The following is an 11,226-nucleotide window of genomic DNA, read 5'->3' on the forward strand; positions in this document are numbered from 1 at the left end:
TACATGCAATAATTAGTAAATAAACGGTACTTTTCTTTCTAAAGTTGATAAACCAGCATCAATCCATCGGATTTTCAATTTATGAGAAAAAACAGAAGCATTTTATAAAGCGGGAACGTGACGAGGAAATATCAGATGGTTGGACTACACTACACTTACATATAGTGGAATGATACAAAACAGTAATACACAGTTAATAAAACCAATCATTACCTTTAATAATATATAGATTAATGAAGTTCAACAATCTTTAAATATAAAGCTTACGACGATCGCAGCAACACTAATTTCTAACATTACCCCTTTAATAAAAATTGAGTATTTTATTTTTCTATATCCTGTTCCTCCGTAGGTTTAGTAATTTGGATATCGTAATACACTTTTTTGCTTTTGTACCAACTGTAACTATTGTCGAATACGACCACATCTGAAGAAAAAAATTGGTTGTAAATTTTGAACATAAGATGGCTGAGATACCAATCGAAAGCTTAAAGTATTACTCACATGTTCCCGCGCGATCGCAGAGTAAATTTCCTTCTTCCGGAACGAACTGACATTCTCGTCTTTCAAGAGGTAGTATTTCCGTTTCCGGTTCCTTATCGTCGTTTTTTAGTTTGAAGTTGACTCCAAATGCTATATCGTGCTCGTCAGTGCCAAAGGTCCAGTTCATAGTTGACCTTGGTATATCCACTTCAAATGTCAAAGATAATGATTTTTTCGGTTCGAGAATAATCGTTTCAACTGTAAGATTTTCCAGAGATTCCTGTCGATAAAATCCTAAATAGTACGATTTCGGAATCGGTCCTCCCATTACAATCTAAAAAAAAAAATAATAATGCCAAAGTAATTCAAGTAATATTTTCATCTTTCAAAATTGCTAATTAGAAATTCAAATAATTTTGGTCTGATATTTTTCAAATACGAAGTATAATGTTTCGGGCTAAAGTTGTAAATATTGAAAATTCCGAGCACTTTTATAAGCAAAAATATTAGTACCTTAGATGAGCAATAAGGGTTTCCGTCAACTTCGTCAACTTTTGTGCCACCCCAGTGCTCAGGAAGTTGATCAGCGTCTATGGTCTCTAACACCGTCTCTTTCCAAGATCCTAAGTATTAGAAGATTGGTTTGTGACACATTTCGAAGTCACCAGCTTTCGTAACAACCTTTTCCGTATATTTTAATTTTGTTTCGATTTGCTTCGCTAAAAAATGGTTTGATCATAGTCCAGAAGATTGAAAACACCTTTGGTGCTGAAAGAAATCCCAAGTGTTTATTAGAAAATGAAATATTGAGGTTCCAGAGCTGTCTTGAACGGAAGCTCTTATTAGCTCCGTGGGATGCCCTTAATTGCCTAGAAAGTCTCTGCATTTTACGAACACAGTCGTGTGACTAGAAATCTAAGCTTCTCAAATTAGCAAGTATAACATGCAAATGACACGCAAAGTAAATCTCATCGAAGAACTTTACCATTTACAAAGAAAACTTTATGAAGGCAATCAGGACAGTTGGCATCAAAATGTTTCAAAAAGGACGTAGTAATTTCAAAAGCTATCAAAGAATTATATTAAAAATTCAAGGTTCTGGCAATAAATTATGACTGAAAACGTTTTTTACATGGTTTCCAGAGGTAGTCTTGAATCTTGAAACCTTCAAAATCAGCAATTAACGTGTACGTGTGTATTACTTTCCCAAGCTGTTGCGCAAGAAAAATGTATTCGACAACTTCTTATGAAATCTTTGTATCTCAATTCTGTTGATTTTTGTGGGTTCATTGCAGACCTTTTTAGATTGAATGTTAAATTGCCTTTCCATGTATTCGAAAACGCATACGTAATATTTGATAATATCGGATATTTTAGCCGCATACACTATGCCCCTGTTGTCCAATCTGCCCAATGTTAGAATAAAGAGTGGGTGTCCTTCTTTGTCCTGACCACTGTGGCCGAATGGTAAATATTTTCTTAGAACCTGTTAAAGTTTTTCATAAAAGTTTAATTGTTTGAAGTAGGGTTTACTTTACTGGTTGCTACCCAAGTTAGGATTAGCAACAATTCTTTTAGAACTTGGTTACAAATGCGATTAGAAATCTGTATAGTGTAGGAAAAGTCCATATCTTATTCATACTTACTTCGTTTATACACCTACCAATATTGTCGAACCAAATTTTTACTCTTAAAAAGTTTTTAGTTTTCAGTATTTACACTTACAGGACGTTTTTAATCTTACGAAAACCCCACACTTTCTTCTGCACCCCTAAAACTAAGAAGGAGACGACCCGAGGTGTTACACAGCGATTTCGTTCAAACTCGGGGGATTGGTAGACCTTCCATGTAACTTGAAAAATCCTAAAGGGAATTTATTCACTGGGTAACGGTTTTGCCATGGCAACTAAAAATGTTTTTGACAACATAAAATTTAAATTTTTCCTATTTAAGCCATATCGGTTCATTTTCACCCATTTGGTTCAAATTGCTCAAAATGTGATCAATTTTGATTTTTTTCATTAATTTTAATTTTTTTTTAATAATTTTGGTATTTAAAACTTTTAAATTTTTTAAATCTTTCACAGGGGGATAGGGACCCTTGCAATCAGTCCAAATCCCATGTTATTTTCAATGGGAAAATTGCCATTTTATGTTGTCAGAACATTTTTCGTTGCCATAGTAAAACCGTTGTCCGTTGAATAAATTCCTTTTAGGATTTTTCAAGTTACATGAAGGTCTACCACTCCCCCGAGTTTGAACAAAATCGGTGTGTAACACCTCGGGTCGTCTCCTTGTAAGTTCTACAGCAAAAGTTGTTATATAAATAAAATTTGCACACCAAGATTTGATAATAAATAACGTTATTTGAAGATAAGGTTCACTTTCTCAATTCGTTATCATTTGCAAATTTATTTACATCTTTTTCTATGAAATTGGAATTAAGTCTATTTCTATGCAATTGGAACTACGCCTATTTTTATGAAATTGCAACTACGTTAATTTTTGCGCAACTGAAACGATGTCTATTTCTACAGCGACGTTGCCTTTGCTCAATATGTGTAATATTTACTTCTGACGGCTGGAATACTTCATTGATACGGTCCATTTGCATTTGTTCCCTCCATTGCAGATTCTATATGATAAAACGTATTTTTTTATTTTATTGTTACTTTAATTTTTGATATTGGTTTTCTTACCGCTCTGATCATTTTCTCTGTTTCCGTTAAATCAAATTTTCTCCCTATTGTGAAAATAAATAATAGGCCCTTCGTGATAATGAAATAAATTCGAGAACAGCAAATGTTAGACAAGGTTTCACATTAAATTTAAATGATTTAGTTAACGTTGGTAAAAAAATATGAAATTTACCTTTGAGCCATTTGTAGAGAAAGAAATCATTGTGGCGAGGTCCAATGACGTCTTGTAGTGCAACTCGTAACTGAAACCAAAATCAAGCAGAAATTATTCAGGGAAACAGTTAAACTGCTTAAATATACCAAAAACAATTATATCCGCTTATACGCGATTTCTTGAGCATAAATTAACTATTTTAAATTTTAAAGAACAACAGTATTTATTATGCACAATATTGAAAATAATGAAAGCAATATAGTTTCGACCTACTTAGGTCATCTTCTGCGCTACAAATATGATGTTTTAAATTAAAATTATAACGCATTAATTTTAAATTACTAAAAAGTTTAACTTCAAATGGTTTTCGGTGTATACTTAAAGGAAAAGTTCAGGTTGGGTAAGATTTGGATTTATTTGAAAGATCATGTTTAAATAAACTCAAAAATATCAGTCATAAAATTATATTTTTTTTATGAAGATAAATTAATTTTTAAACGAGCCAAATTTACCCGCCAAGCGATCTGCCATTTTGTTTCGCGGTGACGTTTTAGGACTTTATTCCCGCGCTGTTCACGCTATAACAACGCTCTGTTCCCTGCACGCACTTGCTCCCCGTGCGGTCTGCGGGTCTGCGGAGGGAAGGCGAAAGAAAATGGCAGCTCGCTTGGAGGGGAAAATTTCGCTCGTTTAAAAATTAATTTCTCGTCATTTAAAAAAAGATACAATTTTACGACTGATATTTTTGAGTATATTTAAACATGATCTTTCAAATAGACCCAAGTTTTACCCAACCTGGACTTTTCCTTTAATCAAATGAAGTCCGATAAAAAATTAAAGCTTAGTTTTTCAAATTATATAATGTTTGTCAACTTAATTAAAAAAATAATGACATATTTTACGGTAAGAATTTATCTAACGGGACTATGCTCTTAACATAAAAGGACTATCCCTATTTTTGTACGATAATAATTCTACTACATATCTCACCTGCTCGATTTTATCTTTATGTTTTTGTTTCAATCCATCCATTAGTTTCTGTTGCATTTCGAGCACAGAAGTCGAAGTTTCGGCATTCCAGGTATCGGAATCTTCGATCATATCCATGTTCTCCCAATTTTTAACTTTAATCAATACGTGAATAGCTCTGGGTCGTCCGCTAAATAAAATACGATGCGAAGTCAATCAGCCCCTAAAATGAACTGCTTCTCGAACTGATGATAAGCGATTTATTCGTCAGCAACCTTGGAAATATCTCTTCATTAAATTAGCTGATTTCTTTTATTCATCAAAACAATGTATCGCCAGTGTAGTTACTTTTATTTATAACACTAACGCGTATATGGATGGCCCTTATATCCAAAAGAGGTTATCAATGCACACGCATTTTATTATCATTGTGGAAATTTGCGATTTCACTACTGTACCGTTGTATTACGTTTATAATAACGTATCCTTTTTTCTAAGAGACGATAAAGAGGATAAACTCGGTAACGGCGTTATAGGTAGGCTGAATAAATATCAAAGGAGGCCACCTTTTATTAAAAAGTATTTTACACCAATGAAAGTAATGTAAAGTGTTAAGCCGCGTTCACAAAGACGTTTTGTTGAGGAAATTCTAAAGTAAAAGGGGAAGGCATTCCGCTTTCGCACTAGCGCACCGAAATCACGAGGTAAACAAAGTCTTTCGTTCCCTCGGCCGTCGGACTCCACTCTCTCTCTCTCGAGAAAACCGGTGTTTGTGTATCACATAATAATAATAATAATAATAATCAGCTAGGCTAATACCCAAGGCACCACCTTAGGCCTAAGTCATCGAGCGACTTTTGAAGCCTTTAATTCAGGTGGCCGGGTTATAATGCGTAGGAGGGTGGTGGCAAGCCCTGCATGCCACGCGTACGAGCCAACAGCTCCCTACACTAACTATTACCGTTAACCTCAACAAGTTTTTATGGAAGGGGAAACCGAAGATCTCGGGGGAAAACCCCTTAAACCAGTGGGTAGAGAACTTGCAAACTCTACGCAGAAGGAGTTGTTCCGAGTTTTCACCCAGTGCCACAAGCTGGGATCGAACCCGGCTCCTCTTGCTGCGAAGCGAAAGTGCTAACCACTCCGCCACCCAACATGACCGACACGACGTCATAACCGCTTTTCTATTGGCCAAAACAGGCACGTTATTTTCAGCCGAAGGTCGAAATATCAAATTGAAGTAGATACGGGTTGACTCCCGATTTCCCTCTCGTCTTGAGAAGTTTTCTCTCCCCTTTCGACGCCCGGCGGGTTTGTGAACCACCGATTTCTAAATTTGTCTTCTACCTTACGCTTTCAACTTCAGCTATTTACCATTTTTAACGTCTTTGTGAACGCGGCTTAGCATTTTAAGGTAATTTGATTAGCATTGGGTTAAAATTAATCTTAAAACTGATTATTTTAAAAATTGTAAATGACTATAGATGCCACGAAAGTTTAAGCCAACGTGTAAAAAATCTACAGCGCCGTTACTGGTAAATTTTTTTATTTATCCAAGAATATTAGTTTTTAATTATATCACTTACGAGATAAGTATTCATGCAAGTACCGTCGTAGGTACATGGCGCGATTTCCGGATAAACCACCGAAAAATATACAATTTACTTCTTGTTTTGGGACATTCACATAATATATGTCCATGTGTTTCCGCAAAACTTTGTTGGCCAACGCGTTTTTCAAAACGAATTGTTCGATGTAAATGGCGAAAACATTTTCACCAAGTATTAACCATACAGACACTTTTGCTGAGGCCAAGATTTAAAGAATGGCCGCATTCATATTTTTGATTAGACAAATTAAATTATAATATCAATATTAACTATCTTTATTAGCAGAAATACATGAACCGAAATTATCAGCGAACATATTTTTGTCGGACGGCAATTTCCCGTTTCCCCGTGCGAAAGGGGAGGGTTAAATTGACGGATTTTGAAATGACGTTTTAGCGCGCGACACTACAGCCTTCTTTGTGTGCTTTTTTGACCATAACATGTAGAGGTATTTTGTAAGTTATACATAAGGAGAAGCAACTACATAGAAATCTCAAACATAGTTAACGACTTTAGGGAAGTAAATTGCTGGGAAATTCTAAATGATTTGTTGCAACATCGTTTACAATCGATTTAGTAGTTTTCATTTTGCCAAGTCCCTGAATTGAAACCCAGATACAAATATTTAGGCCTGCAGTAGCAAAGAATATGGGAAGACCAAAGAAACAGAAGGCTACGGAAGAAGAAGAAACTGAAATAAACCACGAGAAAAGAACTAGAAGAAATAAGCAATAGAAATGATGATTTCGTTTACGAGTAAGGCTACCTTTACGTTGCTATTCAGGTCAAGGTCACCTTACGAAACCTGAGTGATCCGAGTAGCTGCTGCGAGATGACGGTCTTTGAGAGTGCAAATATACTGGGAACCGTCATCAGTATGCCCGACGAAAGTATCCGAGAAATAATGGCGAACAGAGGAATCCAATTAGCAGACCGCAGAAATTAAGGGCCAACCAGTACAAAGGGAGCCGCAAATTGTTATTGGTCCATAGTCACTGGATAAATTTGAAGACTGAATGAATCCTTCATCGCATTGGAGAGCAGACTTGAATGGGCAGTCGAAGGACTGGCTCCTATGACGTCAAATGTCTTCGCTCAAGCCGTGGTTGTCATGGGTGCTACAACTGAAGTTGAAGAAGAAACAACTAAAGAACTTAAGGCCTTTTGGGAGCTCGAGTCCTTGGGGATCAAAGAAGAAACATCTATCTCTAGAATCGACGAAGAAATCATCACCAGACATTATTCTACTATCCAGTTTCAAAATAACCGGTACGAAGTTCAATTACCACGGAGACAAGATAAAAACGAGCAACTAGGAAGCAACTTCGCATTGGCTCATAGACGCATGCAAGTTCTACTAAATAAATTCCAGCGTGATCCTCAACTATACTTCAGAAACCACGATACTTTTGGAGAAAACTTGGAGCAAGGGATCATAGAAGAGATTCCACAAAAAACGGTAAATTCGTCAGACTCAGGATACACTTTCCTGTTATTCGAGAAGACAAAGAGACCACCAAGTTTCGTATTATCTACGATGCGGCGGCTCACGAGAGGGAATTTCTGTCACTAAATTCTCTACTCAGGCCCGGACCGAACCTAAATCCAGATCTAGTGGCCATATTGATACGTTTCCGACGAAGCAAGATCGCTATGATGGCCGATATCGATAAAGCTTTCTTGATGATATCGAAAATTTACAAGGTTCCTTTGGATAAAGTCATTGCCGAAAAAAGACAAGTTCATTCACTTGCGTATGACAAGAGTCCTGTTTGGTGTGAGCTCCAGTCCTTTCCTGTTGGCCGCCACACTAAAATTTCATTTCGAAAAATTTAATGATCAATATCCAGAAACATGCCAAGAGCTCATGAAAAGTATTTACGTGGACGATTTGGTAACAGGAAGGTCGAACGTCGAAGAAGCTAAGATGTTATACCATCAATCCAAGAGCATTCTCGCTGGAGCCGGAATGAATCTACGAAAAAGGGTCTCAAATTCCAAAGAACTTTCTCGATGTTGGCAAGGTCATGGCACGCATGAAAAAAATCACTAGCGTTATCATCGGAAAATTCTCCATTACCTCTAAAAGTCCTCTTAATTTCGTGGAATTCAAAACCAGATGTTCTAACTTTCAACGTGTCATCTTTACTGGAATTTCTGACAACGAAACGAAACAGAAAAAGAAGTGTTTTACAAGCAGCATAACGATTCTTCGAACCTATCGGATTTCTATCACCGTTCCTGATACGAGTGAAAATTCTTTTTTTCAAAAGTTATGGATTCAAGGAATTGGCTGGGATAGTGAGCTGACACCAGATCTTGAAAAGTAATGAAATCAATGGTGCCTTGAACTCCCAGATTTTCAGAACGTTTCGATTCCTCAATGGTACTACGAAGGAGCAGATGAAGAGATTCGCTCTCAAGAAATCCATTTATTTTGCAACGCTAGCAAGCAGGCCAATGGAGCTGTCACGTACTTGAGATACGGGACGACAACTGACAAAATTGGAGTCAGTTTTCTTTCGTCTAAGACCAGAGTCACCCCAATTAAAGAGTTAAAGATACCTCGTCGCGAATTGATGGCCGCCTTGATTGGTTCCCGATTGTTGAACTACCCATTGGACGTATTTGAAGGAGATATCACCACATATCATTATTGGTCCGATTCATCTATCGTCATTCAATGGATTCAACGTTTGTCAAAAGAATGGAAGCCCTTTGTAGCTAACCGAAATTCACACCTTAACAGAACCATTGTCACGGCGTCATTGTGCCGGAAAGACGAATCCTGCCGATCTGCCGTCCAGAGGGTGTAAAAATAAGATTTGGTGGAAAGGGCCACCATGGTTGCGACAAGATAAATCGTCCTGACCATGTCCTGTGGAAAAATCGCAACACAATTCTAAAGAAGTAGACGAAGAGAGACGTACTATTCAGATGTCCAGTTGCATGGAAGAGATACACCCAAGCATTGACCTGGAGAAGTACAGTTCTGCGACACGAGCACTTAGTGACCGCCTCGGTGCTGCGCTTCGCCAATAATGCAACAACCGAATCAACCAAAACCAATGGCTCATTAAACGCCTCCGAAGTCGACAACGCATGAAAACTGTGGATACGTCAAGTACAAGAGCAGTCATTCCCGGAAGAAATGCAGAGACTGAAAGAAAACCAGCCACTTCCTAAGAATTCGAAGATCTGGAAATCAACGATGGATGAAAATTTCGCCTTTTCATCGGGCGGATAATGTTGTGATTTAAGTAAACTAAATAAAGAAATTAAAAGAAAAGGTTGTTTCACCAATAAAAAAGAAAAATTATCATTATCAGCTTAAAAGAACGAACATAAAAAGTAAATATTAGTCCATTTAAAGGTTAATTATTTTTTAAGCTTGTATATAGAAGTATTTGAAATGTAAATCATCATTAATTGTCTATACTAAATTTACAAAATTATTGCACGACGGATACTTCATGGTTCAATATTTTATTAAAATTAAAGGTTTACGCTAGCTTTCGGGTCGAAACCCCTCTTCAGGCGTTCTGTTTACAATGATTCTAAAATCTAAATTCAATTTACATTTCTCTTATCAGTGTATATTTTTTTATTTTAAATTTTAATTTTTAATTTTTAAACATTTAATTTTTTAAAATTTAGTATCTTTTAAAAAAATGTTTTAAAAATTTTTTTATTTTAAAACACCCCAATTGTTTATACTAATTTTTCCTTTATCTAAATTTAATTGTCCTAGGTTTTTTATAGCTATTGCTTCTTTAAATTGTCTTTTATAATATTGTGGTTCTTTAGTTATAATTTCCACTTCGTCAAACTTTATGTCGTGTCCTTTTGTTTTCCAAACATGGTTCGCAATTCCGTTGTGTTGTTCTCCTAATTTTATACATTTTTTATGGTCTTTTATTCTTACTGCTAATTTTCGTTTCGTTTCGCCTATGTATGACATATTACAATCACATGATATTTTGTAGACAACACCGGTTTCATTGTTTTTATCAATTTTAGGTCTATTTTTAATTAAGGTGGAAGCTAGAGTTTCCGACCTTTTGCTTTTTAAGTTAATGTTAATATTTTTTAATTGTCTATTTGTTTTTTCAGTTATGCCTTTTTTATATGGTAGACTTAAATTATTCGCAATTTTTTCATTTTTACGTTCTAAAATTTCACGTTTTACAATATGCGAATTAAAAATGTCATTAATCAAATTTTTAGGATAATTACATTTTTGTAATTGGTTAGAAAATATTTCTTTATCTTTTAATGGTTCATCTGAAATGGTTTCTATCTTATGTTTTAAACTTTTTAGGATGCCTAATTTTATATTATTTGGGTGTGCTGAGTAATAATTTAAATAATTTTCGGCGTGAGTCGGTTTTTGGAAAATAGACAAGACAAATTTATCATTTTTTCTTTTGATTTTTATGTCTAAAAAAGGAATTTCTTGATTAACTTCAATTTCGTTCGTGAATTGTATATTTTTATCAATGGAATTTGCGATGTCTGTTAATGTTACAATTTTTAAGGTATTATTTTTTAAGGTGAGAATATCATCCATAAACCTATACCAGAAATATAGTTCATTTTTAAGACTCGGGTGATCTATAATTTTGGTTTCTATTTTTTCCATATATAAATTTGCGATGAAACCAGATAGGGGGTTACCCATTGCTAGACCTTCTTTCTGTTTATAAAATTGGTTATTGAACTGAAAGAATGTATTTTTTAAGCATATCTCACTCAGCTTTATGATTGTATCGATTTTTAGATTTGTTCTATTATTTAAAGATTTGTCTAATTCTAATTCTAATTTTAAAATTTTTAACGCGTTATCAACAGGTATTAGCCTAGCTGATTATTATTACTTTTGTGTATAAACTAATTACATCTAAGCTACATAAATCCATATTTTCATTTACATTACATTCTTTCAGTTTTGTCACCAAATCGTAGGAATTTTTTAAATTATGGCCATTATATCCAATCAGAGGTTTTATAGTATTTACTAACATTTTTGCAGTCGCATAAGTTACTGAGTTTCTAGATGATACTATCAGTCTCATTGGTCGATTTTCTTTGTGTAATTTAATTAAAGCATATACATATGGGGTTTAATACATATGCTTTAATTAAATTACACAAAGAAAATCGACCAATGAGACTGATAGTATCATCTAGAAACTCAGTAACTTACGCGACTGCAAAAATGTTAGTAAATACTATAAAACCTCTGATTGGATATAATGGCCATAATTTAAAAAATTCCTACGATTTGGTGACAAAACTGAAAGAATGTAAT

General features: G+C 35.1%; 2 protein-coding genes across 3 annotated transcripts; one reads left to right on the top strand and one right to left on the bottom strand.

The window, feature by feature from the left end:
• Positions 1-245: 245 nt before the first annotated feature.
• Positions 246-4,700, bottom strand: LOC149957626 (SEC14-like protein 2). Of its 2 annotated transcripts, XM_090165652.1 has the most exons (11): positions 4,327-4,700; positions 3,355-3,424; positions 3,183-3,226; positions 3,056-3,118; positions 1,781-1,969; positions 1,616-1,694; positions 1,469-1,549; positions 1,165-1,251; positions 997-1,106; positions 505-817; positions 246-427 (listed from the first exon to the last, which is right to left on the bottom strand). In XM_090165652.1, the coding sequence occupies exons 1-11, from the start codon at positions 4,441-4,443 to the stop codon at positions 324-326; spliced, it is 1,257 nt and encodes a 418-aa protein (XP_090021778.1). In that variant the 5' UTR covers positions 4,444-4,700; the 3' UTR covers positions 246-323. The 2 variants fall into 2 exon arrangements, with proteins under 2 accessions (XP_090021778.1, XP_090021779.1); XM_090165653.1 differs by lacking the exon at positions 1,469-1,549 and having other exon boundaries at positions 4,327-4,690.
• Positions 4,701-6,990: 2,290 nt separating this feature from the next.
• Positions 6,991-8,731, top strand: LOC149957627 (uncharacterized). Its single transcript, XM_090167113.1, has 4 exons — positions 6,991-7,374; positions 7,636-7,949; positions 8,035-8,216; positions 8,274-8,731. The coding sequence occupies exons 1-4, from the start codon at positions 6,991-6,993 to the stop codon at positions 8,729-8,731; spliced, it is 1,338 nt and encodes a 445-aa protein (XP_090023239.1).
• Positions 8,732-11,226: the final 2,495 nt, after the last annotated feature.

This window comes from Leiobunum rupestre, chromosome 2, assembly GCF_980474605.1.
Source record: "Leiobunum rupestre chromosome 2, qqLeiRupe1.1.hap1, whole genome shotgun sequence".
NCBI lineage: Eukaryota > Metazoa > Arthropoda > Arachnida > Opiliones > Sclerosomatidae > Leiobunum > Leiobunum rupestre.